The sequence below is a fragment of the Monodelphis domestica genome, chromosome 1 (genome assembly GCF_027887165.1).
Source record: "Monodelphis domestica isolate mMonDom1 chromosome 1, mMonDom1.pri, whole genome shotgun sequence".
Taxonomy (NCBI): Eukaryota; Metazoa; Chordata; class Mammalia; order Didelphimorphia; family Didelphidae; genus Monodelphis; species Monodelphis domestica.
In genome coordinates this window covers 13,681,371-13,697,536 of record NC_077227.1, presented here as the reverse complement: position 1 = coordinate 13,697,536, position 16,166 = coordinate 13,681,371, and the positions used below count along the sequence as shown (strand labels likewise).

At 40.8% G+C, this 16,166-nt stretch overlaps 1 protein-coding gene across 7 annotated transcripts in view; it reads right to left on the bottom strand.

The window, feature by feature from the left end:
- PRKG1 (protein kinase cGMP-dependent 1) overlaps nt 1-16,166 on the bottom strand; it is a 1,271,158-nt gene that overhangs the window by 172,677 nt on the left and 1,082,315 nt on the right. For 5 of the 7 annotated variants that reach the window (XM_056819190.1, XM_056819201.1, XM_056819221.1 and 2 more), the window contains one exon: nt 15,434-15,502. The exons of the other annotated variants lie outside the window; for them this stretch is intronic. In XM_056819190.1, coding sequence (XP_056675168.1) covers nt 15,434-15,502 — 69 coding nt within the window. The remainder of the gene's footprint in view (nt 1-15,433; nt 15,503-16,166) is intronic. 7 annotated transcript variants of the gene reach the window in all.

Below are 16,166 nucleotides of genomic sequence, written 5' to 3'. Positions count from 1 at the left end.
AGTAAGTATCTATTAAATCCCAGGTCATTAATGATACTAATAATATTGACCTCTCAGGATTCTTATTAGTACTAGATGAGACCAGTGCTTTTGAAAACCTTAAAGATCTTGGTAAAAAGTCCATTACAGTCATACATAAAGTCACTGTATGACCAGAAGAACTTGGTTAGTTTCTCTGGCTTCCTTCAGGGAAATCAGGAAAATCATACACTTGGTTTGCAAGAAACTTATCCTGTTCTTCCCAGCTGGTAATTCCTTGCCCTCTTAGATCCCATCAATCTATATATCATTATTGCTGCTACTGTTGAGTTGTTTAAGTTGTGTCTTTAGTTTGTAGTTGTGTCTTCAGTTATGACCCCATTTGGGGTTTTCTTGGCAGAGATACTTGAGTGGTCGCCATTTCCTTCTATTTTACAGATGAGAAAATAGAGTCAAATGGGGTTGTGACTTGTCTAGATTATGCAGCTAATAAGTGTCTGGGGCCAGATTTGAACTTGGATCTTCCTGACTGCAGACCTGGGATTCCATCCACTTCACCACCTAGCTGCCATATATATCATGATTATTTATAATTCTTTGTGTGTTGTGTCCTCCACTAGAATGTGAGTTCCTCAAAGGCGAAGTCTGTCTTCCTAGGTATCCCCAGTACTCAGCACAATGTATGGCACGGAGTTAGCCTATAATAATTGCTTTTTGTTTGATTGACAACTCATATATAACCTGTTGCTTGAGTCCTCTAAGTCCTAGCCTAAGAACTTTGGACCCCTCAAGGACCATCAAATTACCATATGTCATTGTCATATCAAGTAATGCCTTGAGTCATATTTAGTGCCAGTAAAGTCTTCAGTGCGATTCAAGAATCCCAAATAAGTAAACATATTATGAGGATCCCCCTCACCTGTTCATTATTATTTAAGGGGATGTAGATAGGTCTAAGACTAATAGAATATAAATTTATTTCAACTGTTATGAAGTTTAGAGAATGTCATCATTTTCTTAATCAGTGTTTGCTAATGGCCCAACCTCTAGAATATATGGGTCTGAGAAATTGTTTGACATAAAGAGGACATTGATTCTCATACTCAGAAAGGCTGGGAACCTCTGCCCTATTCAACCCTGCACTTTTTAGCTTTTAAGAACAAACATGAATTGTCAACCAAAATCACCCCCTGGCTAACGTTATTTTTTGAAAAACATTTATTTGTTTAAACATTCATTTAGAAGAAAATGAATTCCATATTAGTTTCTTTCTCTTTTTCTAGCCCCTACCCTACGTATTGAGGAGGCAAATGATATCCATTATACATGTGAAGTCATGCAAAACGTTTCTATATTAGCTATATTATTAAAAAAAGCAGGAAAATAAAGAAAACTTAAAAAAACAACATGCTTCAATCTGTACATAGAGTTCATCAGCTCTCTCTCTAGAAATGGATAGCACCATGAATCCTTTGAAAATGTCCTAGATCATTTTCTTAATCAGAGCAGCTAAGTCATTCACAATTATTGCCATTACTCTGTACAATGTCTGGTTCTGCTCATTTTCCTTTGCATCAGTTCATATAAGTCTTCTCAGATTTTTCTGAAACCATCTCCCTTATTATTCCTTAGAACACAATAGTATTCCATTACAATCATATACCACAATTGTTCAACTCATTCACAATTTATAGACATCTCTTCATTTTCCATTTCTTTGCCACTCCAAAAATATCTGCTATAAATATTTTTGTACATATACGTTCTTTCCATTTTTCTTTGATCTTTTTGGGATATAAGACCTAGTAGTGATACTGATGGGCCAAAGGTTATATATGGTTTTATAGTACTTTGGGCATAGTGCCAAATTGCTCTTCAGATTGATTGGAACAGTTAACTACTCCACCCCAATTCATTAGTGTCCCATTTTTTCCAAAGCCCCACAAGAACTTGTTATTTTCCTTTTCTGTTATATTAGGCAAGATGATCTTTGTGATATCTCTCATAATTCTTTTAATTTGTATTTCTCTAATCAATAGTAATTTAGAACATTTTTTCATGTAATTGTTGATGGTTTGAACATTTCTTGGTTATTCCCTTTGACCATTTAGTACTTGAGTCCCTGGATAACTTTAAATTAAGGGAGGAGAAATATAATTTTATTCACCATCAACTATTTAATGATCCTAGGATCATAGCTTTAGAACATGAAGAGAACTTGGTTAATTCCATTATTTTATTATCATTGAGGAAATAGCATTTAAGTAACCAAATCATCCAAGATCTTAGAGATTGTAATGAGTGTCAGAGCTGGCTTTGAACACACATCCTCTGACTTCAAAAACCACTTGGGACTTCCGGTTAAGATGGCGGCTTAGAGAAAGCTAAAGCTCAGATCTCCGGAAAACCCTTCCCGACCGATCTCAAAATATAAGCTCCTAAGGCGCCGAAATTCAAAACGATCAACAGCACAGACCCTGGGAACCCTCCTCCTGGACCTGGACCCGGTTCAAAAGGTACGGCTCCCCTCAAAAGCCAGAACCCGAGATCACTCGGACCTCAGGGGTAGGAGCGCAGAGTCCAAGGCTCCCGGAAGCCGCAGCCCGGCCGGGCTCAGAGAGCAGAACCCTCAGGGCCTTCTACAGTCCCGGTGAAAGTTACTGCCTGGGGCTTCCGCTGCAGAGAGCTGGTCGAAACAACAGCAACCCTCAGGGCGGGCAAGACAGCCTCACGGGCTGGATCCTGCTATCCAAGTCTCAGTGAAAGTCCTTGCCCTAGAGCTTGGGAAAGCTGCAGCCCATCCCCCCCGCAGGCCGACGAAACAGCCTCACGGCCAGCGATTCTGAAGGCAACTTCCGGAAAGCGAGCTGGGGGGAGAGTGTGGCCTCGTGGTCCGACCCTTCCATTCCAGCTCCAGTGAGGCATATTCAGTTTAACCCAGGGAAAGCTCTTAGAACCAACATCTGCCCAGGACTAAAGCCTTGGATCACCAGAGATAAGAAAAGCTAATCCTCCACATTCAGAGATGACAAACTCCACAGAAGCACAGAAGCCCCAAAATACCAAGAAAAATAAGAAGAAAGGGGCGACTTTGGACACATTCTATGGAGCCAAAATACAAAATACAGAGCAGATAGAAGAAGATATACAAGAAAATTCTCCAAAATCTTCCAAAGGAAATAGAAACTCTCCACAAACCCATGAAGAATTTGAATCAGAAATGACCAAAAAGATGGAAGCCCTCTGGGAGGAAAAGTGGGAAATAATGCAAAAGAAATTCATGCATCTACAAAACCAGTTTGACCAAACTGTAAAAGAAAACCAGGCTTTAAAGCAAGAACTAATAAAGCAAAGCCAAAACACCAAGAAATTAGAAGAGAACATAAAATATCTCACCAACAAGGTGATAGATCTGGAAAATAGAGGGAGAAGAGAAAATTTAAGAATAATTGGACTCCCAGAAAAGCCAGAAATAAACACCAAACTGGACATGGTGATACAAGATATAATCAAAGAAAATTGCCCAGAGATTCTAGAACAAGGGGGCAATACAGCCACTGACAGAGCTCACAGAACACCTTCTACACTAAACCCCCAAAAGACAACTCCCAGGAATGTAATTGCCAAATTCCAAAGCTATCAAACAAACGAAAAAATCCTACAGGAAGCCAGAAAAAGACAATTTAGATATAAAGGAATGCCAATCAGGGTCACCCAAGACCTTGCAAGTTCTACTCTGAATGATCGTAAGGCATGGAACATGATCTTCAGAAAGGCAAGAGAGCTGGGTCTCCAACCAAGAATCAGCTACCCAGCAAAACTGACTATATACTTCCAGGGGAAAGTATGGGCATTCAACAAAATAGACGACTTCCAACTTTTTGCAAAGAAAAGACCAGAGCTCTGTGGAAAGTTTGATACCGAAAATCAAAGAGCAAGGAATACCTGAAAAGGTAAATATTAAGGAAAGGGGAAAAATGTTATCTTCTTCTTTTACTCAAACTCTCTTCTATAAGGACCACATTTATATCAATCTATGTATGCTAATATGTGGGGAAAATGTAATGTATAAATAGGGGGTAAAGAAAGACCAAATAGAATAATCGTTCTCACACAAAGATTCACATGGGAAGGGGAGGGGAAGAAAACTCCTATAAGAAGGAGAGGAAGAGGGGGGGGGTTACTTAAACCTCAATCTCAGGGAAATCAACTCTGAGAGGGAAAAACATCCAGATCCATTGGGATCTTGAATTCTATCTTACCCAACAAGGGTAAGGAGAAGGGAAAACCAAGGGGGGGAGGGGGAGAGGGAGAACAAAAAGGGAGGGAAAGAGAGGGGGGAGGGGGAGGGAAGAAAAAGGGAGGGACTAAAAAGGGAAACATCAAGGGAGGGGACAAGGGGCACTGATTCAAAGTAAATCACTGGACTAAAAGGTAGAGCCGAAGAAGAAAAGGTTAGAATTAGGGAAGGCAATCAAAATGCCAGGGAGTCCACAAATGACAATCATAACTTTGAACGTGAATGGGATGAACTCACCCATAAAACGTAGACGAATAGCAGAATGGATTAGAATCCAAAAAACCACTTGGACTCTGTGACCAGGAGTCGTCTATATTGACTTTATCTTGCTGTTCATTCCTCTCCCCTCTAAGACCCTGGCCATTGTGTTCTAAGTTTTCATCACTGTCAATTTTGTCCCCTCTATAAGACTGTCCTTCAGTGTTCTGTATGTTTAGTGCCTTAAACTTTTGTATATTGTCCCATAGGTTTCAAGTACAACACTTTGTACAGAGGTATTAAAAATGTTCATTGAAGATACACCAACCTCTTAATTTATCCCAGTGGGAAAAAAAACAGTTATTTAGTAGATATTATTTGAGGGAAGATCTGAGAAGTGGGACAAGGAGGGAGTCAGGCAAAGAGTGATCTGACCTTGATTACACAGCCAAAAAAGGGAAGGAGCCAGAAACTGTCCTATCAAGGTCAGGTCAGACACAGCTGGGACACAGATGAATACAACAACACATTCTAGAGACTTTCCTATATGGCTTTGAGAAATACAGGGAAAGGGAAAAATAAATTTATTTCTGCCACTTGGCATCTGGTACTCACAAACCATGGAAAGGCTATCTTTCATAAATTGGTCATCTTAAACCAGTATCACATGACAAAGCAAGGATAAGGATCTAAATCTGCCCGATCTCCTTCTCATACTCTCTCTACACATAAAACTACATTACTACTCCTGATCAGACCTGAGAATCCTTGAGTGGACACTGAGGCCAATCTATATAATCAGGTCCAACAGCAGACAGAAAATATGATATCCACTGTTACATAAAATTTTCAAAATTTACTCTTGCAGATACCAACTACTTTTGCAATCATGAGGGGGAAAAAAAAGACTTCTTGATTGGAAAAGGGAAAAAACCCATACAACACTGCTTGATGAATAAATAAGATAATACATTACTTTAATCTGTTAATTATGTGACAATGTGATAGAATTTTAAAGATATTAATAAACATATGTAGTAACTCTAATTATGAGGTATTCTCTCTAAATATGAGCCCATCAACATCACCTTTTTTCTTCATTTTGATTAGGGGACCATTGTGGATGTTAGTGTCTTTAAAGCCCACCCTCTACCCTTCATTCCCATCAGATATGCTGTGTGCATCCCCTTCAATTCTGTCAACTTCTACTTATTTTCTAAATAATAGTAATGTAAGTTTGCTTCAAAACTCATTTTAATGTCCCAAAGGGTCAGTCTCTATTCCTGAATATGGAGGAGATTCAAGTGGCCTTGATTTAGGCCCAGCTCCATGGATATCCTAAGCTCTTTCCATCACAATCATCTCCATCTCTCACAAAGTCAACATCACAAGATGGAACAGTCAATGGTCAGTCAACTGATGATCTGGATGAGTTACAATTAAGATGGCTAAACTAATTGGCTCTCCACTTGTCAAAGAGTGGTTTGTAGGAGAGGATTTTCAAAGTTCCTTCTAGATTTTCAGCTAACAACCTGGCTGCCTTTTCTAGGTCTTTTCATGCATGAATTTTGACCATTCTTTCATCCTATCTGTTCTCTTTTTCCACCACCTTTTAAACTACTGGTCTCTTCATTCATCTACTTTTTCTCCATCTTCAATTTATATCCTTCCTTGATTTAAAATCTAATAAAATACCATACTAGGTGATAAATATACTATGATCCATTAATTAAGTGATGATTTAACAGGACTTTTAATTTTGAGATATTGTCAACATCATGCATACCATCACCAATATTATTTGTTCCCTCTTGGTCATAGTTTGGAAAAATTGGAAAAATCAAACATGGTGATCTCTATTACACATTATCCCCATTAGACATTACTAAATCACTACTTCTGATGCCCATTTTCTACCATTTGAATTTATCAGCCACATGTCACTCAACACTTTTCAATTTCATGTGGAAAGTTTGATTATTCCTTCTTCTTTGATGGATTGTGATTCCTCTTATGCCCCTTAAATGGGGTAAGTCAGTCATCCAGGGATCTCTCCTAATCTCTCTCCTAAAATGCTAGTGATCTCTTTTTCCCCAATAGGTTCAATTATTATCTCTTCGGTTATGAATTAAAAATTTACACAAAATCATTCCATGAGCTATAGGTTCACATTTTCAATGGATATTCCCTACAAAAAGCTTCCCCTGATGCCACATCTGTTAGTGTCCCCTGAAATTACTTTGTATTTTTTATATGTTTTAAATTATTGTGCTTAGGTGACCAAATGGTTTTTGTTTAGCTCTTCCAAATTTCCTTTACTCTACTGATGGCAAAGTATATGTCTTCATACACAGTCTAGAAAGGGGCAGCTATGTGGTACATGAGATAAAATTTCTAGTCTGGAGTCAGGAAGATGTGAGTTCAAATTTGGCCTCAGACAGTTACTTTGCTGTATGATCCTGGCAAGTCATGTAATCCTTTTTGCCTCAGTTCCCTAATCTGTAAAATGAGATGGAGAAGGAAATGGCAAACCACTCCAGCATCCAGAAAACCCCTAAAGGGGGTCCCACAAATTGGACACAACTGATAACAAACAACAACAACAACAACAACAACAACAACAACAACAAAAATAGCCTGGAAAGATCATTGCCTTTTATTTCCCTTCTCTCATCCTCACTTTCCTCTATGTCCCCATAGTTCATCAACTGCCTTCTTTTTCAGGGTCTCCCTCTCTCTATGGCACCATCATTGTTTAAGCCCTTTAAATTTCTCATCTAAGTTATTATAATAGCCTATTAATTCTCCTTTCTGATTTTAATCCCTCCTTGCCCTAACTGGTCCTTTCTAGAGCTTTCAAAATAAGTTTGTCCTTTAACTCTCCTGCTCCCAAACCATCAGGGGCTCCCTACTGCCTATAATATAAAATGCTAAATCTTCAGTATGGTTTTAAGACTCAGGATAGATGCTCATCTTAGTCCCTGCTCCCCAGCTGGAGGTAGTGATGGAGGTGGGAAGGAAACTGGCATTACTGATTACATTTTCTATGAAGCAATTCTCCATGGAGCATTTTGGGTCCACACTGCATACATTGCTTTGCTGGAGGCTTTGCAGTGTCTTGGTTTGAAGTTATAGGCATCACATTGACATTAGATGGTGGGACCTACGGATTACAAAAGACTTGATGTTGTTGTGTTTGTGTTTGGTGGCCTTAAATATCTCTGAGTGAAGGCTGTGATTACCTGGGGCTGTAATCCTAGGATTGCTTTTGACCCTGAGAGACAGCTTTAACAGGATTTAGGAAGTGAGGGGCTGACAGAAGATCTTGTTTATTCTCTGTGTGTGTCTGTGACAGTAGTTATGTTGTGGCTTATTTTCCACAATCAATAATCCAGTCAAATGGCACTACTAGTGATTTGAGGACCTCATTTGGTCATTCCCTGCATCTTGGGTCTGCTCTCCCCTTCTCCCAGACCCTCCCTGAAATGTCCTCAGCTCTCTCTATTAAATCCCTTTTCTTCAGAGATCTGCTTCTCCAACTCCTCTAATCTTGCCCCCAAAGTGCCTGTTTTTGTTCCTCAAATTTTCCTGTAGCCTTTTGTCTGAATCCACCCTTTTCTTTTATCATATGACACAGAATTCTATTTCGTTATGTATGTTTCACATACCGCCCCCCCCTCCACTGCCAACAGATTGCAAACTTCTTGAGGACAGGCGATTGTTTTGTTATTTCTCTTGTACTTCACTCAGCATTAGAGAGGATGCTAAGTAACTGTTGAATTGAAATGAACTTTATAGTGAAGAAATATTCTAAAGCAATTGCTCCCCCCCTAAAAAATCATGCACAGTGAGCTTACTGATATTAGTTTGAATATCCAATGAATATATAAAAAGTAACCTTTGAAACAATTTTATTTCCGCCACTCCACCAGCTTCCCTGGGAAATGTCAGTACACTCGTTAATGGCCCATCAGCTACTAGCTTCAACTGTGACCCAGTTGGAAGTGGCCTCCTGGATCCTAACTTTCAACTGCTATTGGATATCTCTTCTATTTTGTGGTCAGAGGTATTATGTTGAGGGGTTCCTCTCTTGTAACAGTGGCTCTTCGCAGGCTCGAGGTTATATCAGGGACAGCAGTGGCATCCTGTCGTAGAGCCAAGGCTCCTTTCAACATGACTCATGATGTCCAATGGAACTTTCTCTGCACAAGGAATTTCACCTTGGTCTCCAAGAATGGCTATTTTTATCTAGAGAAAGTCTAAGATTAGACTGGATTAAACCACTCTCACAGACACACAGAGAGAATAAACAGGATCTCCTCACAGCCCCTCACTTCCTAAATCTTGTTAAAGCTGTCTCTCAGGGTCAAAGGCAATCCTAGGATTACAGCCCCAGGTAATCACAGCCTTCACTCAGAGATATTTAAGGCCACCAAACACAAACACAACAACATCAAGTCTTTTGTAATCCGTAGGTCCCACCGTCTAATGTCAATGTGCTTCAGAATGCCTATAACTTCAAACCAAGGCACTGCAAAGCCTCCAGCAAAGCAATGTATGCAGTGTGAACCCAAAATGCTCCATGGGGAATTGCTTCATAGAAAATGTAATCAGTAACGCCAGTTTCCTTCCCACCTCCATCACTGCATCCAGCCGGGAGCAGGGACTCAGCTAAGCATCTATCCTGAGTCTGCATGATTTCTAGGACAAGCTGGAGCTATCCCTTACGGAGGGTCCACAACCTCCCTGTATGTAAAAGACTATCAAGGGAAATGGGGGTTAGCCATGTTCTACTTGGTCTCAAGGACAGAACCAGAGCCTTTTGGTGGAAGGAGCAAAGAGGTAAACCTAAGGCTTGATGTCAAGAAGAACTTTTTGACAATTAGAGCTGTCCTAGAGTAACATGGACTGTGCAGGAGTGAGTGGCTCCTCCATCCCTAGATCTCTTCGTGGAGAGACTAGCCGACCACTTGTAGGGGTAGCTAGATGGTGCAAAGGTTAGAATGCCCTGCTTGTATTTGGGAAGACCTGAGATCAAATTCAGTCTCAAGAACTAATTAGCTGGACAAATCATATAACCATTGCTTGAGTTTCCTCAGTTGTAAAATGGGCATAATAATAATAGCACCTACCTTTAAGGATTATGTGGTTCAAGTGAGATCATATTAGTAAAGCACTTATCAAAGTGCCTGACATATTCCCTTGATATCTCCTTCCTTCCTTCTTTCTCTTTCTTTCCTTCTCTTCCTTCCTTCCTTCCTTCCTTCCTTCCTTCCTTCCTTCCTTCCTTCCTTCCTTCCTTCCTTCCTTCCTTCCTTCCTTCCTTCCTTCCTTCTTTCCTTCCTTCCTTCCTTCCTTCCTTCCTTCCTTCCTTCCTTCCTTCCTTCCTTCCTTCCTTCCTTCCTTCCTTCCTTCCTTCCTTCCTTCCTTCCTTCCTTCCTTCCTTTCTTCTCTTCTCTTCCCTTCCTTTCCTTCATTTTTCAAATGGGAGTTTTCTGATACATTTTTTAGAGCTGAGTTTTTGAATTGATCCCTTCTCTGCCCATGTGGGGATCTATAAACCTCATCTGTGCATACCATCTCATTTACCAGACTTTCCATGCAATTTTCTTCCAATAATCAAGCATCAGGGGCCATTTCCAGTGTCAGTCAGTGTCCCTAAGCCAAACAACTCTTCCCAGAGAGAAAAGAAAATTAGGTGCCTTAATGTGTGCCATTTCAAATGACAGCCCTTGGTATTGATTAGTATTCTGCCACCCAGTCCATGGATTTCAATGCCAGTTCTAATAACTATAACATTTTATGGTCACATCATGAGAAAAAATGACCTTCCTGCTTTCCTCCCTTCTTTATTTATAGGGCTAAGAAGAAGAAATGATTGGCCTTATTGCATATGACAGGAAAATGTGACCTGCTTAGGAAGGGAGAGACATTTGGACTTCTTTCTTTGCATGCGATGCCTAGAGATCTTTCATAGGTCATTGGTCATGGATGAAATTAGGGCAGATGACCAGAGTGTACCCTAACCATGGTATTCTGGGATGCAGTGGGCTGTGGCTCTTTGGCTGGACAATTCTAGGAGCTCGCACTTCTCCCATGATGCAGCATCATCTGTCAAAGAAGGTTAATGTAACAATGAAAGGAGCATCTACACATACATTTGGGTGGCTCCTTTTTTATTCGTAATTTTTAGAAATCAGAATTTTGGCATCAGAGTGGATAGAATGCTACACTGAGGATCAGGAAGATGTAGGTTCAGATTTTACATCTGACACTTACTAGCTATGTGAGCACAGATCATTTTCTTCACTTCTCTGAGATTCGGACAACTATCAGACACATAAAGTAATATGACTTCATAGATAAATACTAGAATTAGGAAGACATGGGGGCAGCTGGGTATCTCAGTGGATTGAGAGTCAGGCCTAGAGATGGAAGGTCCTAGGTTCAAATCTGGCCTCAGACATTTCCTAATAGTGTGACTCTAGGCAAGTCACTTGACCCCCATTGCCTAGCCCTTACCACTCTTCTGCCTTGGAGCCAATACACAGTATTGACTCTAAGATGGAAAGTGAGGGTTTAAAAAAAAAAGAATTAGGAAGACCTGAGTTCAAATGTAGCCTCTTGTATTTACTAATTATGTGATTATACTCAAGTCCCTTAATCTTTTGATTATATCTGACTATATCTGTAGTATGGGGATGATTATAGAATCATAGATTTATACCTGGAAGGAATTTTAGAAGCCAAGGACAACTAGGCTAATTTGATTTTTTTTTAATAAATCAAGAACTAAGGTCCAGAAGGACTCACCAATTTACTTGGTGAAACAAAGTAATTAGCAAAGGCAGGTCCTTTGATTCCAAATTCATCACTCAGAGACAACCTGCTTAAATGGGTTTCTGTGAAGACTGATTGATACAACATAGGCAAAGGATATTGCAAGCCATAAAACATATGATGGGACAGGTAGGTTACTCAGGGGGTTGAGAGTCAGGCCTAGAGATGGGAGGTCATGGGTTCAAATCTGACCTCAGATTCCTAGCTGTGTGACCCTGAGCAAGTCACTTAACTCTCATTGCCTAGGCCTTACTACTCTTCTGCCTTGGAAGCAATAAGCAATACACAGTATTGATTCTAATACAGAAGGTAAAGTTTAAAAAAACCCCACATATATGAGGACTATGACGGCAATCCACAATGTTTATAGATGGGTTGCCAAGGACTTTGGTAGAGGGGGTTTCCCCACCAACAAGCTCACACAGCCTGGATGCCTTTTACCTCTACATTAAGACTATTGCCATGTCTCCTAAGCACAAGGAGTTGACCTGGATTTTGGAAAGCTCTGCTGGTGACACCCAGCCACTGGGAGTAGCTACTGAGTGAAGACGAGTTCAAGGATGGCTCTGACAATGGACAATAGGTGTTTGGTCCAAAGACTGGGAGAGCTCAGCCTGTAGGGGCTCCTCAGCACGTTGGATATAAGGCAAGAGAGTTTTTCAGTGATTCTAAGTCACGAAGGCCCTTGACTACTAACTTGTATGGGAAGTTCCGCATGGAGTGCGGACAGTTTAAATGATGAAACCAGCGATCCTGGTCATACTGAAGAATGCTGCTATGTTAACCCTGACTTCAACACCAGATATTAGAGAATTATAACTTTTATATGGCATTAATCCATCAATAAGGGAGCAAGGTCTTAGGCACACTGCTTAGGGCTGGGGATACAAAGAGAGGCAAAAACATGGCCCTTGGACTCAGGGAGCTCATTAGCAGCAGCATGTAACACTCCTGAAGACAAGGAGAAATTCAGCCAGATAACATGGTTGACAGCTAATGAGTGTCCGGAGATGAGATCTGATAAGAGAGATTAAAATACTTGAGTAGAATTGGGTTTGCGGCACTCTCAAGCAATATCAGTTATATTGCTGACGGGGATCTCCTAGAAGCCGATACATATTCTTCTCTTAAAGAGCAAGCATTGGCCAAAACACCAGTATTTAACTTTTTTCAACATATTCCAGGGCTGCCTTAGTCCAGAGGTTGAGCCTCAGGATGGAGGAGCAGCAGAAAAGGTTGGAGAGGTTGGTGGAGGAGCAATGTTCTTTGAAAAAAACAGACCATAAAAATCAAGAACAAAATGTCCTGATCACACACAGGGCACTGGAAATACTTGGAGACATTATGGATATGGGCAAGGCAATTTCCCCAATGGCTTCTGTGCTTAATAGGTCTCAGTGAGAAATGTCACCACTCACTCATAAATTAGTTTGAGAATTCAAGAATGTGGAATTAACATTTAAGATTCCATTTTAATCTAGTTCTTGACTTTTTGCTTAGGAATCAAATGGAAAGCCTCACAGGAAGGGAGGCAATTCCTTAGCCATTCCTTTCTGATATATTAGACTCTTCTTTCATACAGCCCCTGTTGGTGAATCTATGGCACATGCATGCTGGAGGGGGCTGTTTCCCTCCCTCTCTCTACACACCCCAGACGACATCTCTTTCATCACCCATCCCTCTGCCCTGCAGCCCATTGGGATTCTGGTCATACTGCTTCCTCACTCCTCTGTCTGGGGTAAGGTGGGGAGCTCACATGCAGCATGAGAATTGCAGTTTGGGCACTCCATCTCCAAAAGGTTCATCATCACTGATATAGGCAGTTCTAATCTGATCGGATCCTAGAATCACAGAGTAAAGCTTATACCGAGAAGGAACAGAGGCCAAGAGACTTTGTATGACTTTCCTGATGTCACATAAGTTGTATCAAATGCAAAATTCAAACCCTTTTCATTTTAGATATGAGGAAACTAAGACCCGAAGAGGTTGATGAATGTGCTCAAGGTCATATATAATGTTGTAGAAAGTAGGATGGATTTTATCAGAAGACCTTGGAAAAGTTACCACCTCTCTGGGCCTTGGTTGCCTCATCTGGAAAATGAGAAGGTTGGACTCGATGTCCTCTCTGGTCCCTCTAAATTCCTCACTATATAACCCAAGTGTAGAACCAGGATCTGAACCGAGATCATCGTCTCCACTCTCTTTCACTTTACCCAAAGAATAAGCATTAAGTGGTCATAATGTGCCAGCCATTTTCCTAGGTGCCGAGGACACAAGTTTCAAATTATAATGAAGTTGGCCCTTTCCCTCAAGGGAAGGAGATGCCCAAATGCCAAGTGGAAAGTTTTCTTTGTTTCTTGCAAAGATTTGCTATGAAATGGCTGCCTTCTTAGGACAAGGGCGGGCACTAGAAAGATTGGTGTCTAAAGCCTTCCCAGACCCCCAAGATTGAGGGCACGCTGACTGCTCTTGGAAATCTCACACAGAAAGGAGGATTTTTAGTTGAAAAGTGATTCTAATACTTTGGGGCTTATGTGTTGATGTCTGAAGTACCACGTTTGCTCAGTAGAGAAGTGATGCGAGCATATGTTGGTCTGAGGAGAGATGCCAAGTTCAGCTAGGTCTTGGCCCTGGTCTTCATGAAGCCTACAGTAGAGTAAACGTTCTTATTTAAAGATATACTACCCAAAAGAAGCCTTTCTCATCTGTAACCTTACATGGTTTCTGCCTTTAATTAGGTGTCTGTGATTTATTCTGTAATCCCATCACCCTGAAAAGCTAAAGGCAGAGAGCTTGAATTGAAAATCTCGTCCGATGGAGATAGAACACTACTTTATTCTCCATGTAGTGCTTGCTTTTAGGTTTTATTTTAGGGAAAAGCCTGAGGAATGCTACGTTGCAAATGTTGCCAGTATTAGGAAATTAAAAGGAGGCTTTCTAAAAAGGCAGATCCCCAAGTATCCTGGAGTAAATGCTGCTTTGTCTCAAGGTGCCAACAATTGGGAAGGAAGCATGAGTCCTCCAGGCTGCCATGCCTCTTGGCCCTGGCTCACTTCACATTCCCCTGCTGATTCAAGCTACTGCAGGGCGTGGATTTTTCTTCTCTATACTGTACGGTTTGGTGGTTTCATCAGTTCTTTTGGGTTGAGTTATCTCTAGGCATAAAATTCTCAGAACTATTTTTCCAATTCAAGCCTCTCTCTTAACCCCCAGCCTTACATCAGGAACAGACAATTGGACATCTTGAACTGGGCTGTTCTGTAGACATGTCAGATCCAATCAATCAAAAACACAACTTATCTATTCCCTTTTCCAAACATGCTTACTACTATCAAGAGTGCCAATCTCTCCCAGGCACCCGTGCTTAAATGTTGGTGTCATCCTTGATTTCTCACTTACACTCACCCCATATAGGCAATCAATTGCCATATCTTGTCAATTTTCCCATCATAAAATCTTTTGGATTCACCCTTTCCTCTCCTCTGGTGGGTCCACCTTCCCGGAATAGGTCCTTCCCTCCTCACACCTGGACTGTTGTCATGGACTGCTTGTTGTTCTCCCTGTCTTAGGTCTCTTCCATCTTCTGTTCAGGGTCCAGCTGATCTTTCTAAAGCACAGGTCTGCCCACATCACTTCTATTCAGTAAATCCCACAGGCTCCCTATTGCCACCTGAATCAAAGGCATGGATCTCTGCAGAGGGGCAAAGTCTGAGGCTTCATTGATCAAAGCTCTTGAGGCATAGAAGGCAAACAAAACAAAACCAAAAACAAAACCTGAGACTCTATTAAGGACCACCCTGAGCCACAAAGCAGCTGAAGTCCATCACGTATCTCACCTTTTCACCCCAAGACCTGTAGCCATAAACTTCCCCTTCCTTCTCATCTTGCAAAATCACTGATGTATACATTCTCCTTGGGAGTGTAAACTGGGCTGCTACATGTTGATCAATTATCTTATAGAAATCACTGGGTACACTCGAAGAGGTCAACGGATTCATTGTATCACTTTATCAATTTTTTACCTTCATAAACTTGTGCAAAATCCCCAGCTTGCTTTCTCCCCCTATAAAAACAGATGTAACTTTCAATACATTTGCCTTGATAGCTACTAGCTACCTCAGTTCTCCTGATGCCCGCTTTGTTCTTTCTTGTTTTCTCTCATTTCCCTTGCTCCTACTTGGGGACCTGCAAATAATTTGGCAAGAAAGACTTGTCAGATCTCCAACATCTTAGCATGATTTTAGTTGATTAAAGCCTAAAATGGCACTAAGACTTTTGGGACAGCCGATAAAAAATTTTTAGAGCCCATCTCCAGCTGCCTCCTCACTACTTTTCCAGCCTTCTCTCACACTATCTTGTCACACATGCTTTATGACTCAGTGGTATTGGCCATCCTGTTGTTCCTTCTAAGAACAGTCCATCTCTTAACTCTAGCATATTATTTTTAGTGGCTGTCCCCCATGTCTAGAATGTGTTCCTTCTTCCTCTTTGCCTCCTGACTTCCTTCAAGACTTAGCTCATATTCTACCTTGACTTTCCCACCCAATCCCCCTGGTCCCGTGTTCCCTCTGAGATGATCTCCCCCATCAATACTGTAACTATTGTGCATGTACCCAGGAGTTTTCATGTTCCTAGCTCCATTATATTGGTACTTTCATTATATATTATTCATAATAAATATTATATATTAATATTATATGTGATATAATATATTCCATATATATCACCATCCTTAAGGGCAGGGACTGTTTTTTGCCTTTCTTAATATCATTGTGTTTAGCACAGGACTTGACACATAATAAATACTTAAAGAATGCTTGTCAACTGATTTATGAACCCAGCTGTCACA